At 51.5% G+C, this 19,319-nt stretch overlaps 1 protein-coding gene across 3 annotated transcripts in view; it reads right to left on the bottom strand.

Moving 5' to 3' along the window:
- Nucleotides 1-4,200: 4,200 nt before the first annotated feature.
- Nucleotides 4,201-19,319, bottom strand: part of LOC148151888 (microtubule-actin cross-linking factor 1, isoforms 6/7-like) — a 58,944-nt gene continuing 43,825 nt past the window's right edge. Inside the window, exons 7-9 of one of the 3 annotated variants that reach the window (XM_087993259.1) lie at nucleotides 17,541-17,658; nucleotides 16,094-16,275; nucleotides 4,201-4,576 (exon numbers count right to left, since the gene is read on the bottom strand). In XM_087993259.1, the coding sequence (XP_087849385.1) occupies nucleotides 4,547-4,576; nucleotides 16,094-16,275; nucleotides 17,541-17,658 (330 nt within the window). In that variant the 3' untranslated portion in view covers nucleotides 4,201-4,546. Of the gene's footprint in view, nucleotides 4,577-16,093; nucleotides 16,295-17,540; nucleotides 17,659-19,319 lie in introns of those variants that run through there. The other 2 variants (XM_087993261.1, XM_087993264.1) reach the window with 2 other exon arrangements.

Here is a 19,319-nt window from a genome sequence, read left to right as displayed (position 1 = left end):
TCCGAATGCCTCTTAAATGTTGCAATTTTACCAGCCTCCGCCACATCCTCTGGCAGCTCATTCTATACACGTACCACACCCTGCTTGAAAAAGTTGCCCCTTAGGTCTCTTTTATATCTTTCCCCTCTCACCCTAAACCTATGCCCCTCTAGTTCTGGACTCCCTCACCTTAGAGAAGAGACTGTGTCTACTTATCCTATCCATGCCCCTCATGATTTTATGAACCTCTATAAGGTCACCCCTCAGCCTCTGATGCTCCAGGGAAAACAGCACCAGCCTGTTCAGCCTCTCCCTATAGCTCAAATCCTCCAACCCTGGCAACATCCTTGTAAATCTTTTCTGAAATTTTCAAGTTTCACAACATCTTTCCGATAGGAAGGAGACCAGAATTGCACACAATATTCCAAAAGTGGCCTAACCAATGTCCTGTACAGCCACAACATGACCTCCCAACTCCTGTACTCAATACTCTGACCAATAAAGGAAAGCATACCAAATGCCTTCTTCACTATCCTATCTACCTGTGATTCCACTTTCAGGGAGCTATGAACCTGCACTCCAAGGTCTCTTTGTTCAGCAACACTCCCTTAGGACTTTACCATTAAGTGTATAAGTCCTGCTAAGATTTGCTTTCCCAAAATGCAACACCTCGCATTTATCTAAATTAACCTCCATCTGCCTCTTCTCAGCCCATTGGCCCATCTGGTCGAGATCCTGTTGTAATCTGAGGTAACTTTCTTCACTGTCCACTACACCTCCAATTTTGGTGTCATCTGCAAACTTACTAACTGTACCTCTTATGCACGCATTCAAATCATTAATGTAAATGACAAAAATTAGAGGGCCCAGCACCGATCCTTGTGGCACTCTACTGGTCACAGGCCTCCAGTCTGAAAAACAACCCTCCACCACCACCCTCTGTCTTCTACCTTTGAGCCAGTTCTGTATCCAAATGGCTAGTTCTCCCTGTATTCCATGAGATCTAACCTTGCTAATCAGTCTCCCATGGGGAACCTTGTCGAAAGCCTGACTGAAGTCTATAGGTATGTCAGCAATAAAAGAACGACTAGGGTAGGAATAGGTCCAGTCAAGGATAGTAATGGGAAGTTGCGTGTGGAGGCTGAAGAGATTGGGGAGACATTGAATGAATACTTTTCGTCAGTATTCACTCAGGAACAGGACATTGTTGCCGAATTGAATATTGAGTCACAATGAATTAAAATGGATGGCTTTGAGGTATGTAGGGAAGAGGTGTTGGAAATTCTGGAAAGGGTGAAAATAGATAAGTCCCCTGGGCCTGATGGCATTTATCCTAGGATTCTCTGGGAAGCAAGGGAGGAGATTGCAGAGCCATTGGCCTTGATTTTTATGTCCTCGTTGTCTACAGGAATAGTGCCAGAAGATTGGAGGCTAGCAAATGTGGTTCCCTTGTTCAAGAAGGGGAGTAGGGATAACCCTAGTAACTATAGGCCAGTGAGTCTCACTTCTGTTGTGGGCAAAGTCTTAGAGAGAATTGTAAGGGATAGGATTTATGAACATCTGGATAGGAATAATGTGATCAAGGATAGTCAGCATGGTTTTGTGAAGGGCAGGTCGTGCCTCACAAACCTTATTGAATTCTTTGAGAAGGTGACTAAGGAGGTGAACGAGGGGAAAGCGGTAGATGTGGTGTATTTGGATTTTAGTAAGGCGTTTGATAAGGTTCCCCATGGTAGACTACTGCAAAAAATACGGAGGTATGGCATTGAGGGTGAGTTGGAGGTTTGGATTAGGAATTGACTGGCTGGAAGAAGACAGAGGGTAGAGTTGATGGTAAAGGTTCATCTTGGAGTGCAGTTACTAGCGGTGTTCCGCAAGGATCTGTTTTGGGACCATTGCTGTTTGTCATTTTTATAAATGACCTGGAGGAGGGGCTAGAAGGTTGGGTGAGCAAGTTTGTGGATGATACGAAAGTCGGTGGAGATGTTGACAGTGAGGAAGGATGTGTCAGGTTACAGCAGGATATAGATAAGTTGCAGAGCTGGGCAGAAAGGTGGCAAATGGAGTTCAATGTAGGTAAATGTGAGGTGATTCACTTTGGTAAGAGTAACAAAAAGACGGGGTACTGGGCTAATGGTCGGTAGTGTGGATGAGCAGGGGGATCTTGGTGTCCATGTACACAGATCTCTGAAAGTTGCCACCCAGGTAAATAGTGCGGTGAAGAAGGCATATGGCGTACTGGCTTTTATTGGTAGAGGAATTGAGTTCCGGAGCTCTGAGATCATGTTGCAGTTATATAAGACTCTGGTGTGGCCGCATCTGGAGTATTGTGTGCAGTTTTGGTCGCCATACTAGAGGAAGGATGTGGAGGCACTGGAACGGGTGCAGAGGAGGTTTACCAGGATGTTGCCTGGTATGGTAGGAAGATCGTATGAGGAAAGGCTGAGGCACTTGGGGCTGTTTTCATTGGAGAAAAGAAGGTTTAGGGGTGACTTGATAGAGGTGTACAAGATGATTAGGGGTTTAGATAGGGTCGACAGTGAGAACCTTTTTCCATGTATGGAGTCAGCTATTACAAGGGGGCATAGCTTTAAATTAAGGGGGGGTAGGTATAGGACAGATGTTAGGGGTAGGTTCTTTACTCAGCGAGTCGTGAGTTCATGGAATGCCCTGCCAGTAGCAGTGGTGGACTCTCCCTCTTTATGGGCATTTAAGCGGGCATTGGATAGGCATATGGAGGATAGTGGGCTAGTGTAGGTTAGGTGGGCTTGGATCGGCGCAACATTGAGGGCCAAAGGGCCTGTACTGAGCTGTATACTTCTATGTTCTATGAAGTCCATATAGATCACATTGACTGCTCTGCCCTCATCAATCTTCTTTGTTACTTCTTCAAAAAACTCAATCAAGTTTGTGAGACATGATTTCCCACGCACAAAGCCATGTTGACTATCCCTAATCAGTCCTTTCCTTTCCAAATACATAAGTCCTGGAAAGATCACATGGAACAGCAGCAGAGCTCTTTGAACGATTACGAGAAGCAAAACTGGTAATAAACTTAAACCAAATGAGATTCGCAAAAGCAGAGGTGATGTTCTTGGGACATAACATTGGTCAAGGAAGGTTGACCCCTCGGAACACAAAGACGAAGGCTATTGAGGAATTTCCACAACCAAACTCTAAGAAAGAGGTGCTTCAATTCTTTGGACTCAGCGGATTCTATCGGAAGTTTGTTCCAGACCTCAGCAGTGTGGTGGCACTGTTAACCGATTTGCTGAAGAAGAACACAAAGTTTCGGTGGACAGAACTACGTCAGGAGGCATTCGACCATTTGAAATCAATATTAACCACCAAACCAGTTTTACTTACACCAAACTTTTCAAAACCTTTTAAAGTCACTATCGATGCGAGTGACATCGGATTGGAGCTGTACTCCAGGAAGATGAGGATGGGATTGAACTGCCAGGTGGTTACTTTTCAAAGAAACTCCACATCCACCAAAGGAAATACTCCACAATTGAAAAGGAACTATTGAGTTTGGTATGGCCTTACATTTTAATGGGCATGTCAGAACAATGTGTCAGAGACGGTTGTGTACACGGATTACAATCCTCTTGCGGGAAAGATAAAAGACAGCTAAGGGACAACATTTTCACACTGAGGGTGGTACGTGTATGGAGTGAGCTACCAGAGGAAGTGGAGGAAACTGGTACAATTGCAACATTTAAGAGGCATCTGGACGGGTATATGAATAGGAAGGGTGTGGAGGGATATGGGCCGGGTGCTGGCAGGTGGGACTAGATTGGATTGGGATATCTGGTCGGCATGGACGGGTTGAACACAAAGGTCTGTTTCCGTGCTGTACATCTCTATGACTCTATTGTTTTATTATTGAGTTGCCCTAACTCTTATCGTTCCATGGTACAATATGACTTTCAAACATTTTGTCCCTTTTATTTTCTTGATAGTGGTTGTCCAATCACTAACCTGCAATCCACCTTCTCCTTTATCTTTGATTTTATAATTTTCTATGCAATGAAACCCACCCCTCCACTATTTGGTTTAAAGCCCTAACAGTGTCAGTTATGCAATTCACCAGGACTCTGATCCCAGCGTGATCAGGTGGAGCCCATCCCATTGGAACAGCTATCTCCTTCCCTAGCCTTGGTGTCAATGTCCCATGAATTCAAACACATTTTCTCCCACATCAATCTTTGAGCCATTTGCTTACCTCTTTAATTGCGTTATCAATTAGCTTGTGGCTCACATAATAATCGGGAGATTGTGTATTTTTGGTTCTGCTTTCTCATTTAGCCCCTAACTGCTCAAATTCCTTCATCAGAGCCTGTTTTCTCTCTCTATATATGTGAGATACAGGGAAATTGAGAATAAAGCCACAAGATTCAATTATTTTGAACAATGTTGATTAATAAAGATTTTAATATTATTCAATTTTGCATTTTCCTAACCTACACATCAATGTAAAATAACCTGTGATTTAAAAACTCATTTTCAAATTGCAGAATTATTGCAAAACATTGCAGAGGGTGAAGTTATGTGATGAGGGGCCTCACTCCTTTTTCAGGCTTTTCTCTCTTTCCTGCAATGGAATAAAATAATCTGTGTAAGAAACATTTCACCAAATGCATCTGGTTAGCTGAAGTTCTGGTCAGAAATTCTTCAAAGCTTCCCCATGTGGATGAAAAAGTTGAGTCAATTTTACAGCTTACCCCGGATTTCATAGAATGACAGACGTCATGATAAGCGTATAATCACAGCTGATTGAACAATTCAATGCCTTTTTGCTCATCTCATAATCCTGTACACCACAGTTAATCAAATCTTTAACCATACTCAAAGACTATCTCCATAGTCTTCTGGGGTAGAGTGTTTGAATCATAGAACCCCCTGCCATGCAGAAAGAGGCCATTCAGCCATTACCCATTTGCACCAATCCCCCGAAGAGCAGTCCACCCAAACCAGGCCCTTATCTTATCCCTGTACCACCACATTTCCCATGGCCAACCCACCTAACCTGCACACCGACGATGGGAGGAAAGCAGAGCACCTGAAGTAAAGCTACACATCCATGAGGAGAATGTGCAAACTTCACACAGACAGTTCGATGGTAGAATTGAAACTGGGCTGCTAAGAGAGCAGGTGCTGCTCAAGGAACTGAATGGTATGCTGTTTGTCCTATGACCCACTAGGGAGGAAATTTCAAGTCCCTATCCAATCAGACCCATATGTGACTCCTGACCCAAAGTATCAGTTGCCAAGAAAACACCAAGTACAATTAGGGCTGGTCAGTAAAGCCTGGCTATGTAGCAATGCTAGATAGAGGCAGGAGGCTGGAAGAACACAGCAATGCAGGCAGCATCAACGCAATCCCTCCTCCTGCTGCTGCCTGCCTTGCTGTGTTCCCTCTCCCTCCTGATGCTGAACACTACCCCTGCTCATGACTCCACCCCCATTCCCCCCACCACCACACCCACTCCAGGTACTGGCTCCGACCCCACTCCCAGCTCTATACCCACACCAGCTCCCAGCTTCCAGCCCTGCCGAGTTTTCAGCATCCCCCCAGACCTCCCCCTCACTGAGGACGAACGATCAGTCCTCAGCAAAGGACTCACCTTTGTCCCCCTCCGTCCACGCATCAATGAATTTAATACACGCCGTGACATCGAACAATTCTTCCGTCGCCTCCGCATCCGAGCTTACTTTCACAATCAGGATTCCCGCCCACCTTCCGAGGACCCCTTCGCCCACCTCCAACACACTGCATCCACCTGGACACCCCGTGCTGGCCTATTACCTGCCCTCGACCTCTTCATTTCCAACTGCCGCCGGGACATTAACCGCCTCAACCTGTCGACCCCCCTCCCCCACTCTAACCTCTCACCCTCACAACGCGCAGCCCTCCAATCCCTCTGCTCCAATCCTGACCTCACCATCAAGCCAGCGGACAAAGGGGGCGCAGTGGTAGTCTGGTGCACTGACCTCTACACCGCTGAAGCCAAACGTCAACTCAAGGACACCTCTTCCTACTGCCCCCTCGACCATGACCCCGACCCCCATCACCAAACCATCATCTCCCAGACCATACAGAACCTCATCACCTCAGGAGACATCCCACCCACAGCTTCCAACCTCATAGTCCGGGAACCCCGCACTGCCCGGTTCTACCTCCTTCCCAAGATCCACAAGCCTGACCACCCTGGCCGACCCATTGTCTCAGCATGCTCCTGCCCCACTGAACTCATCTCTACCTACCTCGACACTGTCCTATCCCCCCTAGTCCAGGAACTCCCCACATACGTTCGAGACACCACCCACGCCCTCCACCTCCTCTAAGACTTCCGTTTCCCCGGCCCCAATGCCTGATCTTCACCATGGATATCCAATCCCTCTACGCCTCCACCCGCCATGACTAGGGCCTCCAAGCCCTCAGTTTTTTCCTCTCCAGACGTTCCCAACAGTACCCCTCCACCGACACTCTCATTCGTTTGGCCGAACTGGTCCTCACCCTTAACAATTTCTCCTTTGAATCCTCCCACTTCCTCCAGACCAAAGGGGTAGCCATGGGCATACGTATGGGCCCCAGCTATGCCTGTCTCTTTGTTGGCTACGTAGAGCAGTTGATCTTCCGTAATTACACCGGCACCACTCCCCACCTCTTCCTCCGCTACATTGATGACTGCATTGGCGCCACCTCATCAACTTCACCAACACATTCCACCCTGACCTTAGATTTACCTGGACCATCTCTGACACCTCCCTCCCCTTCCTGGACTTCTCCATCTCCATCAGTGACGACCGACTTGACACTGATATTTTTTACAAACCCACCGACACCCACAGCTACCCGGATTACACCTCTTCCCACCCTATCTATTGCAAAAATGCCATCCCGTATTCCCAATTCCTCCGCCTCCGCCATATCTGCTCCCAGGAGGAGCAGTTCCACCACAGAACACACCAGATGGCCTCCTTCTTTAGAGACCGCAATTTCCCTTCCCACGTGGTTAAAGATGTCCTCCAACGCATCTCGTCCACATCCCGCACCTCCGCTCTCAGACCCAACCCCTCCAACCGCAACAAGGGCAGAACGCCCCTGGTGCTCACCTTCCACCCTACCAACCTTCGCATAAACCAAATCATCCGCCGACATTTCCGCCACCTCCAAACAGACCCCACCACCAGGGATATATTTCCCTCCCCACCCCTCTCCGCCTTCCGCAAAGACCGTTCCCTCCGTGACTACCTGGTCAGGTCCACGCCCCCCTACGACCCACCCTCCCATCCTGGCACTTTCCCCTGCCACTGCAGGAACTGTAAAACCTGTGCCCACACCTCCTCCCTCACCTCCATCCAAGGCCCTAAAGGAGCCTTCCACATCCATCAAAGTTTTACCTGCACATCCACTAATATCATTGATTGCATCCGTTGCTCCCGATGCGGTCTCCTCTACATTGGGGAGACTGGGCGCCTCCTAGCACAGCGCTTTAGGGAACATCTCCGGGACACCCGCACCAATCAACCACACCGCCCCGTGGCCCAACATTTCAACTCCCCCTCCCACTCTGCAGAGGACATGGAGGTCCTGGGCCTCCTTCACCGCCGCTCCCTCACCACCAGACCCCTGGAGGAAGAATGCCTCATCTTCCGCCTCGGAACACTTCAACCCCAGGGCATCAATGTGGACTTCAACAGTTTCCTCATTTCCCCTTACCCCACCTCACCCTAGTTCCAAACTTCCAGCTCAGCACTGTCCCCATGACTTGTCCGGACTTGACCTACCTGCCTATCTCCTTTTCCACCTATCCACTCCACCCTCTCCTCCCTGACCTATCACCTTCATCCCCTCCCCCACTCACCAATTGTACTCTATGCTATTTTCTCCCCACCCCCGCCCTCCTCTAGCTTATCTCTCCACCCTTCAGGCTCTCTGCCTTTATTCCTGATGAAGGGCTTTTGCCCGAAACGTCGATTTTGAAGCTCCCTGGATGCTGCCTGAATTGCTGTGCTCTTCCAGCACCACTAATCCAGAATCTGGTTTCCAGCATCTGCAGTCATTATTTTTACCTCATGGTCCTCCCCCTCCTGATGCTGCCTGCCTTGCTGTGTCCCTCTCCCTCCTGGTACTGCCTGCCTTGCTGTGTTCCTCTCCCTCCTGATGCTGCCCGCCTTGCTGTGTTCCTCTCCCTCCTGATACTGCCTGCCTTGCTGTGTTCACCCAGCCTCCTGATGCTGCCTGCCTTGCTGTGTCCCTCTCCCTCCTGGTACTGCCTGCCTTGCTGTCTTCCTCTCCCTCCTGATACTGCCTGCCTTGCTGTGTTCCTCTCCCTCCTAATGCTGCCTGCCTTGCTGTGTCCCTCTCCCTCCTGATACTGCCTGCCTTGCTGTGTTCCTCTCCCTCCTAATGCTGCCTGCCTTGCTGTGTCCCTCTCCCTCCTGATACTGCCTGCCTTGCTGTGTTCCTCTCCCTCCTGATGCTGCCTGCCTTGCTGTGTCCCTCTCCCTCCTGATACTGCCTGCCTTGCTGTGTTCCTCTCCCTCCTGATGCTGCCTGCCTTGCTGTGTCCCTCTCCCTCCTGATACTGCCTGCCTTGCTGTGTTCCTCTCCCTCCTGGTACTGCCTGCCTTGCTGTGTCCCTCTCCCTCCTGATACTGCCTGCCTTGCTGTGTTCCTCTCCCTCCTGATGCTGCCTACCTTGCTGTCTTCCTCTCCCTCCTGATGCTGCCTGCCTTGCTGTGTTTATCTCCCTCCTAATGCTGCCTGCCTTGCTGTGTTCCTCTCCCCACTAATGCTGCCTGCCTTGCTGTGTTCCTCTCCCTCCTGATGCTGCCTGCATTGCTGTGTCCCTCTCCCTCCTGATGCTGCCTGCCTTGCTGTGTCCCTCTCCCTCCTGATGCTGCCTGCCTTGCTGTGTTCCTCTCCCTCCTGGTACTGCCAGCCTTGCTGTGTTCCTCTCCCTCCTAATGCTGCCTGCCTTGCTGTGTTCCTCTCCCTCATGATGCTGCCTGCCTTGCTGTCTTCCTCTCCCTCCCGATGCTGCCTGCCTTGCTGTGTTTATCTCCCTCCTAATGCTGCCTGCCTTGCTGTGTTTATCTCCCTCCAGATGCTGCCTGCCTTGCTGTCTTCCTCTCCCTCCTGATGCTGCCTGCCTTGCTGTATTCACCCAGCCTCCTGATGCTGCCTGCCTTGCTGTGTTCCTCTCCTTCCTGATGCTGCCTGCCTTGCTGTGTTCCTCTCCCTCCTGGTACTGCCTGCCTTGCTGTCTTCCTCTCCCTCCCAATGCTGCCTGCCTTGCTGTGTTTATCTCCCTCCTAATGCTGCCTGCCTTGCTGTGTTCCTCTCCCTCCTAATGCTGCCTGCCTTGCTGTGTCCCCCTCCCTCCTGATGCTGCCTGCCTTGCTGTGTCCCCCTCCCTCCTGATGCTGCCTGCCTTGCTGTCTTCCTCTCCCTCCTGATGCTGCCTGCCTTGCTGTATTCACCCAGCCTCCTGATGCTGCCTGCCTTGCTGTGTTCCTCTCCTTCCTGATGCTGCCTGCCTTGCTGTGTTCCTCTCCCTCCTGGTACTGCCAGCCTTGCTGTCTTCCTCTCCCTCCCAATGCTGCCTGCCTTGCTGTGTTTATCTCCCTCCTAATGCTGCCTGCCTTGCTGTGTTCCTCTCCCTCCTAATGCTGCCTGCCTTGCTGTGTCCCCCTCCCTCCTGATGCTGCCTGCCTTGCTGTCTTCCTCTCCCTCCTGATGCTGCCTGCCTTGCTGTGTTTATCTCCCTCCTAATGCTGCCTGCCTTGCTGTGTCGCTCTCCCTCCTGATACTGCCTGCCTTGCTGTGTTCTTCCCCCTCCTGATACTGCCTGCCTTGCTGTGTTCCCTCTCCCTCCTGAAGCTGCCTGCCTTGCTGTGTCCCTCTCCCTCCTGATGCTGCCTGCCTTGCTGTGTCCCTCTCCCTCCTGATGCTGCCTGCCTTGCTGTGTCCCTCTCCCTCCTGATGCTGCCTGCCTAGCTGTGTAGCTCTCCCTCCTGCTACTGCCTGCCTTGCTGTCTTCCTCTCCCACCTGTTACTGCTTGCCTTGCTGTTTCTCTCCCTCCTGATGCTGCCTGCCTTGCTGTGTCCCTCTCATTTCTGATACTGCCCGCCTTGCTGTGTTCCCTCTCCCTCCTGATGCTGCCTGCCTTGCTGTTTTCCCTCTCCCTCCTGATGCTGCCTGCCTTGCTGTGTCCCTCTCCCTCCTGATACTGCCTGCATTTGCTGTGTCCCTCTCCCTCCTGATGCTGCCTGCCTAGGTGTGTACCTCTCCCTCCTGATACTGCCTGCCTTGCTGTGTTCCTCTCGCTCCTGATACTGCCTGCCTTGCTGTGTTCCTCTTCCTCCTGTTCCTGCCTGCCTTGCTGTTCCTCTCCCTCCTGATGCTGCCTGCCTTGCTGTGTCCCTCTACCTCCGGTTACTGCCTGCCTTGCTGTTCCTCTCCCTCCTGATACTGCCTGACTTGCTGTGTCCCTCTCCCTCCTGATGCTGCCTGCCTTGCTGTGTCCCTCTACCTCCGGTTACTGCCTGCCTTGCTGTTCCTCTCCCTCCTGATACTGCCTGACTTGCTGTGTCCCTCTCCCTCCTGATGCTGCCTGCCTTGCTGTGTCCCTCTCCCTCCTGGTACTGCCTGCCTTGCTGTGTTCCTCTCCATCCTGATGCTGCCTGCCTTGGTGTCTTCCCCTCCCTCCTGATACTGCCTGCATTGCTGTCTTCCTCTCCCTCCTGATGGTGCCTGCCTTGCTCTATCCCTCTCCCTCCTGATGCTGCCTGCCTTGCTCTGTCCCTCTCCCTCCTGATGCTGCCTGCCTTGCTGTGTTCCTCTCCCTCCTGATGCAGCCTGCCTTGCTGTGTTTATCTCAATCCTAATGCTGCCTGCCTTGCTGGGTTCACCCAGCCTCTTGATGCTGCCTGCCTTGCTGTCTTCCTCTCCCTCCTGATGCTGCCTGCCTTGCTGTGTTCACCCAGCCTCCAGATACTGCCTGCCTTGCTGTGTTCCTCTCCTTCCTGATGCTGCCTGCCTTGCTGTGTTCCTTTCCCTCCTGATGCTGCCTGCCTTGCTGTCTTCCTCTCCCTCCTGATGCTGCCTGCCTTGCTGTGTTTATCTCCCTCCTCATGCTGCCTGCCTTGCTGTGTTCCTCTCGCTCCTGATACTGCCTGCCTTGCTGTGTTCCTCTTCCTCCTGTTCCTGCCTGCCTTGCTGTTCCTCTCCCTCCTGATGCTGCCTGCCTTGCTGTGTCCCTCTCCCTCCGGTTACTGCCTGCCTTGCTGTTCCTCTCCCTCCTGATACTGCCTGCCTTGCTGTCTTCCTCTCTCTCCTGATACTGCCTGCCTTGCTGGGTTCCCCCAGCCTACTGATGCTGCCTGCCTTGCTGTGTTCCTCTCCCTCCTGATGCTGCCTGCCTTGCTGTGTTCCCTCTCCCACCTGATGCTGCCTGCCTTGCTGTGTTTATCTCCCTCCTGATACTGCCTGCCTTGCTGTCTTCCTCTCCCTCCTGATGCTGCCTGTCTTGCTGTGTTGATCTCCCTCCTAATGCTGCCTGCCTTGCTGTGTCCCTCTCCCTCCTGATACTGCCTGCCTTGCTGTGTCCCTCTCCCTCCTGATGCTGCCTGCCTTGCTGTGTTCCTCTCCCACCTGTTACTGCTTGCCTTGCTGTTTCTCTCCCTCCTGATGCTGCCTGCCTTGCTGTGTCCCTCTCATTTCTGATACTGCCCGCCTTGCTGTGTTCCCTCTCCCTCCTGATGCTGCCTGCCTTGCTGTTTTCCCTCTCCCTCCTGATGCTGCCTGCCTTGCTGTGTCCCTCTCCCTCCTGATACTGCCTGCATTTGCTGTGTCCCTCTCCCTCCTGATGCTGCCTGCCTAGGTGTGTACCTCTCCCTCCTGATACTGCCTGCCTTGCTGTGTTCCTCTCGCTCCTGATACTGCCTGCCTTGCTGTGTTCCTCTTCCTCCTGTTCCTGCCTGCCTTGCTGTTCCTCTCCCTCCTGATGCTGCCTGCCTTGCTGTGTCCCTCTACCTCCGGTTACTGCCTGCCTTGCTGTTCCTCTCCCTCCTGATACTGCCTGACTTGCTGTGTCCCTCTCCCTCCTGATGCTGCCTGCCTTGCTGTGTCCCTCTACCTCCGGTTACTGCCTGCCTTGCTGTTCCTCTCCCTCCTGATACTGCCTGACTTGCTGTGTCCCTCTCCCTCCTGATGCTGCCTGCCTTGCTGTGTCCCTCTCCCTCCTGGTACTGCCTGCCTTGCTGTGTTCCTCTCCATCCTGATGCTGCCTGCCTTGGTGTCTTCCCCTCCCTCCTGATACTGCCTGCATTGCTGTCTTCCTCTCCCTCCTGATGGTGCCTGCCTTGCTCTATCCCTCTCCCTCCTGATGCTGCCTGCCTTGCTCTGTCCCTCTCCCTCCTGATGCTGCCTGCCTTGCTGTGTTCCTCTCCCTCCTGATGCAGCCTGCCTTGCTGTGTTTATCTCAATCCTAATGCTGCCTGCCTTGCTGGGTTCACCCAGCCTCTTGATGCTGCCTGCCTTGCTGTCTTCCTCTCCCTCCTGATGCTGCCTGCCTTGCTGTGTTCACCCAGCCTCCTGATGCTGCCTGCCTTGCTGTGTTCCTCTCCTTCCTGATGCTGCCTGCCTTGCTGTGTTCCTTTCCCTCCTGATGCTGCCTGCCTTGCTGTCTTCCTCTCCCTCCTGATGCTGCCTGCCTTGCTGTGTTTATCTCCCTCCTCATGCTGCCTGCCTTGCTGTGTCCCTCTCCCTCCTGATGCTGCCTGCCTTGCTGTGTTTATCTCCCTCCTCATGCTGCCTGCCTTGCTGTGTTCCTCTCGCTCCTGATACTGCCTGCCTTGCTGTGTTCCTCTTCCTCCTGTTCCTGCCTGCCTTGCTGTTCCTCTCCCTCCTGATGCTGCCTGCCTTGCTGTGTCCCTCTCCCTCCGGTTACTGCCTGCCTTGCTGTTCCTCTCCCTCCTGATACTGCCTGCCTTGCTGTCTTCCTCTCTCTCCTGATACTGCCTGCCTTGCTGGGTTCCCCCAGCCTACTGATGCTGCCTGCCTTGCTGTGTTCCTCTCCCTCCTGATGCTGCCTGCCTTGCTGTGTTCCCTCTCCCACCTGATGCTGCCTGCCTTGCTGTGTTTATCTCCCTCCTGATACTGCCTGCCTTGCTGTCTTCCTCTCCCTCCTGATGCTGCCTGTCTTGCTGTGTTGATCTCCCTCCTAATGCTGCCTGCCTTGCTGTGTCCCTCTCCCTCCTGATACTGCCTGCCTTGCTGTGTCCCTCTCCCTCCTGATACTGCCTGCCTTGCTGTGTCCCTCTCCCTCCTGGTACTGCCTGCCTTGCTGTGTTCCTCTCCATCCTGATGCTGCCTGCCTTGGTGTCTTCCCCTCCCTCCTGATGGTGCCTGCCTTGCTCTGTCCCTCTCCCTCCTGATGCTGCCTGCCTTGCTCTGTCCCTCTCCCTCCTGATGCTGCCTGCCTTGCTGTGTTCCTCTCCCTCCTGATGCTGCCTGCCTTGCTGTGTTTATCTCAATCCTAATGCTGCCTGCCTTGCTGTGTTCATCTCCCTCCTGATGCTGCCTGCCTTGCTGTGTTCCTCTCCCTCCTGATGCTGCCTGCCTTGTTGTCTTCCTCTCCCTCCTGATACTGCCAGCCTTGCTGTGGTTATCTCCCTCCTAATGCTGCCTGCCTTGCTGTGTCCCTCTCCCTCCTGAAACTGCCTGCCTTGCTGTTTTCCCTCTCCCTCCTGATGCTGCCTGCCTTGCTGTCTTCCTCTCCCTCCAGATGCTGCCTGCCTTGCCGTGTTCTCCCAGCCTCCTGATACTGCCTACCTTGCTGTCTTCCTCTCCCTCCTGATGCTGCCTGCCTTGCTGTGTTCACCCAGCCTCCTGATACTGCCTGCCTTGCTGTGTTCCTCTCCTTCCTGATGCTGCCTGCCTTGCTGTGTTCCTCTCCCTCCTGGTACTGCCAGCCTTGCTGTGTCCCTATCCCTCCTGATACTGCCTGCCCTGCTGTGTTCCTCTCCCTCCTGATGCTGTCTGCCTTGCTGTCTTCCTCTCCCTCCTGATGCTGCCTGCCTTGCTGTGTTTATCTCCCTCCTAATGCTGCCTGCCTTGCTGTGTTCCTCTCCCTCCTAATGCTGCCTGCCTTGCTGTCTTCCTCTCCCTCCTGATGCTGCCTGCCTTGCTGTGTCCCTCTCACTCCTAATACTGCCTGCCTTGCTGTGTTCCTCTCCCTCCTGTTGTTGCCTGCCTTGCTGTGTTCCTCCGCCTCCTGATACTGCCTGCCTTGCTGTGTTCCTCTCCCTCCTGCTGCTGCCTTCTTTGCTGTGTTCCTCTCCCTCCTGTTGCTGCCTGCCTTGCTGTGTTCCCTTGCCTCCTGATACTGCCTGCCTTGCTGTGTTCCTCTCCCTCCTGATGCTGCCTGCCTTGCTGTGTCCCTCTCCCTCCTGATACTGCCTGCCTTGCTGTGTTCCTCTCCCTCCTGATACTGCCTGCCTTGCTGTGTCCCTCTCCCTCCTGATGCTGCCTGCCTTGCTGCCTTCCTCTCCCTCCTGATGCTGCCTGCCTTGCTGTGTTTATCTCCCTCCTAATGCTGCCTGCCTTGCTGTGTTCCTCTCCCTCCTGATGCTGCCTGTCTTGCTGTGTCCCTCTCCCTCCTGATACTGCCTGCCTTTCTGTGTTCCTCTCCCTCCTGATACTGCCTGCCTTGCTGTGTTCCTCTCCCTCCTTGCTGTGTCCCTCACCCTAAGGCAGGCAGTACCAGGAGGGAGAGGAACACAGCAAGGCAGGCAGTATCAGGAGGGAGAGGGACACAGCAAGGCAGGCAGTACCAGGAGGGAGAGGAACACAGCAAGGCAGGCAGTATCAGGAGGGAAAGGGACAGAGCAAGGCAGTCAGTATCAGGAGGGAGAGGAACACAGCAAGGGATGCAGCATCAGGAGGGAGAGAAACACAGCAGGGGAGGCAGCATTAGGAGGGAGAGAAACACTGCAAGGCAGGCAGTATCAGGAGGGAGAGAAAGACAGCAAGGCAGGCAGCAGCAGGAGGCTGGGTGAACACAGCAAGGCAGGCAGCATTAGGAGGGAGAGGAAGACAGCAAGGCAGGCAGCATCAAGAGGCTGGGTGAACACAGCAAGGCAGGCAGCATCAGGAGGGAGAGGAAGACAGCAAGGCAGGCAGCAGCAGGAGGCTGGGTGAACACAGCAAGGCAGGCAGCATTAGGAAGGAGATAAACACAGCAAGGCAGGCAGCATCAGGAGGGAGAGGAAGACAGCAAGGCTGGCAGTATCAGGAGGCTGGGAGAACACGGAAAGGCAGGCAGCATCTGGAGGGAGAGGACGACAGCAAGGCAGGCAGCATCAGGAGGGAGAGGAACACAGCAAGGCAGGCAGCATCAGGAGGGAGAGGAACACAGCAAGGCAGGCAGTATCAGGAGGGAGAGGGACACAGCAAGGCAGGCAGTATCTGGAGGGAGAGGGACACAGCAAGGCAGGCAGCATCAGGAGGGGGAGGGACACAGCAAGGCAGGCAGTATCAGGAGGGAGAGGGACACAGCAAGGCAGGCAGTATCTGGAGGGAGAGGGACACAGCAAGGCAGGCAGTATCAGGAGGGAGAGGAACACAGCAAGGCAGGCAGTAACAGGAGGGAGAGGGACACAGCAAGGCAGGCAGTAACAGGAGGGAGAGGAACACAGCAAGGCAGGCAGTAACAGGAGGGAGAGGGACACAGCAAGGCAGGCAGTCTCCTGCCTGTGTATTTTCTCTTCCAGCATCTGCAGTGTTTTTGTTTCTGTGTAGCAATGCTATCATTCCATCAGCCCGGGTATCTCCTGGTGCCCCATTGTCTGATGTTTAATTGCTCAATTATTTTAGGCATTGCTTTGCTTGAAGTATCGAATAAATGCAGGTTGTTGGTAAGAATGCTTTAAAATTGGGAGTGTTGCCAGTGTCCAGTTGTTAGCCTCTTCACTCCAACATTATAGTTACGCAAACAAGCAGGAAGCTCTCATGTATTTACTGCAGATGGATTTATACATTATCATGGGGTTTAACACCAACCCTCTCTGTTTAGCCATTGGGATAAAGAAATGTACCTTTTGTGGGTGTGGGCTGTTAGGTGCTGAGTTGATGGAGGCCACACTTGCGTTCTTCCAGCTGGGAGAGCCTTTTTGGGAGTGGGGCCGTGTCTGGTTCCCAGCTGGTTTCACCGTACCAATTCGGTAGCTGTCAGGAGCCAGGTACTTCTCCTTAATTTTAAGGTTGGTCCGACCTTTCACTGTTCAAATTAAGGTGTGCTGTTAACAAAAGAATCCCCCATTCTTACTGATGAAACAAGAGGCCTGAGAGAGATTCTCACTGCTGGTTGTTGTGTATTTTAATGATCTAGGTATGGATAGCAGACTAAAGCAGTAAATTTGCAGGTTAGTGAAAATTGATGGTGTTGCAGATAGTGAGAGAAATGCTTTCGACAAATAAAACAATGTAGACGGCTGAACAGAGGCAAATGGAATTTAATCTTGAAAATGAAAGGTGATGAATTGAGTGGTAGGACATTTGGAAGTATAGAGGAGCATTTCTGGATTTAAATAAAAGAAGTTGGCAATGATGCATTGGGGAAACTGACTAAAAGGCACTGGTAATGGATAGGGAAAGATCATGTGCAGGAATTACACTCTATCTGACACAAACGTCACAGGAGAGAGGTGGTTCAACCATGGCTTCCCAATGAAATTAGGGATAGTATTAGGTGCAAAGAGGCAACAGACAAAATTGCATATCAAAGCAGCAAGCTTGAGGATTGAGCACAGTTTACAATTGATTAGGTGCACTTTGTGGCAGTTGGCCCAGAGCCTGAACAAGGAGAGGTTAATGCCACCGCTCCTTGTTCAGGCCGTCATCACTTCTCTTTAATTTTTTTGAATTTTTGATTTAGAATGTGAGCTGAAGTTGAGAATGGAGCTTTGAACAGCAGCTTGTTTTAAAATAAAAGAATAAAGAATTTGGTAATTGCACACGGGAATTGGTCGAGAAAGGTGATTGCAGATTCATTATTGAACAGTGCAGATGTTTCAGCAACAGGATGTGATTGGTCAGTCAAGGGGAGGTCAGTTGCTGGCCAGTCAACCACAGAGAATGTAGAGAATGAGAAGCCATAGATTGAACTGGTGATGACTGACGTGAATGGGCTTTGTTGGACAGCAGCCTGCATGCTTGGAAGTTGCTGGACTTTTTGGCATTGACCAGTTTGGGGTGAAGGGCCTGTCTCTGTGCTGTAGGACTTTAGAGTCAAGGGACTCTGGAAAGCTGTGTTTGGATTTTTACTTTCTCAATCATTCTTTAACTAAATATAAAACCAGAGTTTTTTGAGGAAAGAATCTCAGCTCATAAGAAATAAGTGAATATTCCTCAGAGCCTCCTGGATTAATGTGACTTCACAACTCAGGCATGATCAATTTTGTTTTTTTTCCATTCAAGGATTCCATAAAGACCGATGGTTTTGAATCTTTAGTAAGAATGGCCACATCTATGACCTTCACCAACCTCTGCAAGGATCATTCTTCACAAGGAACTCATCGAGGGGACTCCATCCCCCTCCCACTCGCACCATCACCGTACTGCGGAGAATCCGCACCATCCTCAGTTGCTGAGAGTCACCAAACTGCAAAAAGATAGAACATAGAACAATACAGCTAAGGAATAGGCTGTTTGGCCATGTTGTACTGAACATGACACTAAATTAAGCTAATCCCTTCTGCCTGCCCTCGGTCCATATCCCTCCATTCCTTTCATACCCATGTGTTTATCTAAAAGCCACTTAAACGCCCCTATCATATCTGCCTCCACCACCCCATGGTGGTGTGTTCCAGACCCCTGCCAATTTCTTTTATAAAAACTCTTGTCCCACACATCTCCTTTGAACTTTCCCTTCTCACCTTAAATGCATGCCTCTCTAGTTTTTGACATTTTAACTCTGGGAAAAAGATTCTGATAGTCAACCCTGTCTCTGCATCTCATTATTTTATCGACTTCTATCAAGTCTCCCCTCAGCCTCTGCTGCTCCAGAGAAAACAGCCCAGTTTTTCCAGCCTCTCATTTGCTCACGCCCTCTAATCCAGGCAGCACCCTGGTAAACCTCTTCTGTACCCTCTCCAAAGCCTCCACATCCTTCCTGTAATGAGGTGACCAGAACTGAACACAATACTCTAAGCACGGCCTAATCAAAATCTTAGAAAGCTGTAACATGACATCCTGACTCTTGTACTCAGTGCCCCGACCAATAAAGACAAGCATGCCACACACCTTCTTCACCACCCTATCTAATTGTGTGGCCAATCTCAGGGAGCTGTGGACTTGAACCCCAGAATCCCTCTGTACATTAATGCTGTACAGGGTCCTGCTATTAACTGTTTACTTTTCCTTAACATTTGATCTCCCAAAATGCAGCATCTCATACTTACCCAGATTAAACTCCATCTGCCATTTCTCTGCCCACATCTGTAACTGATCTCTATCCCACTGTATCCTTTGACAGCCCTGTGCACTGCCCACAACTCCACTGATCTTTGTACATCTGCAAACTTACTAACCCACCCATCTACACTTTCATCCAAGTCATTTACATCTAGATCATGAACAGCAGAGATCCCAGTACAGATCCCTTTGGAACGCCATTACTCACAGACCCTCAGCCTGACAAACACCCTTCCACCGCTATCCCCTGCCTTCTATGGACAAGCCAATTCTAAATATACACTGCCAAGTCACAGTGGATCCCTTGCATCTTAATCTGGGACATTGTTGGAATTCCACGTGGATAACATCCACCGCTCTATACTCATTAATCACCTTTGTCACCTCCATGAAAAATTCAATCAAGTTAGTAAGACAGGACCTGCCTTCCACAAAGCCATGCTGACTGTCCCTAATTAGGTCATGCTTTTTCAAATGTGTGTAAATCCTATCCCTAAGAAGTCTCTCCAATAGCTTCCCAACCACCGATGTGAGACTCGCCAGTCTATAGTTTCCTGGAGTATCCTGATTTCCCTTCTCGAACAGAGGAACAACATTAGCTAATCCCCAGTCCTCCGGGACCTCTCCATTGGCTAGTGAGGATACAAAGATCTTGGTCAAGGTCCCAGCAATCTCTTCTCTTGCCTCTCAATAACCTGGGGTAGATACCATCGGGCCCTGGGGACTTATCCACCTTAATGCTCTTTAAGTGCTATTTCTTTCCTCATCTCAAAATACTCCAGCATATTAGCATGCCCCACACTAATCTCACTCTCCTCCATATCCTCCTGCTGGGTGAATACCAACACG

This window comes from Chiloscyllium plagiosum, unplaced genomic scaffold, assembly GCF_037043375.1.
Source record: "Chiloscyllium plagiosum isolate Xiang-an unplaced genomic scaffold, Cpla_swu_hap1 HiC_scaffold_2, whole genome shotgun sequence".
In the NCBI taxonomy this organism is placed as follows: domain Eukaryota; kingdom Metazoa; phylum Chordata; class Chondrichthyes; order Orectolobiformes; family Hemiscylliidae; genus Chiloscyllium; species Chiloscyllium plagiosum.
This window is presented reverse-complemented; position numbering and strand designations above follow the sequence as displayed.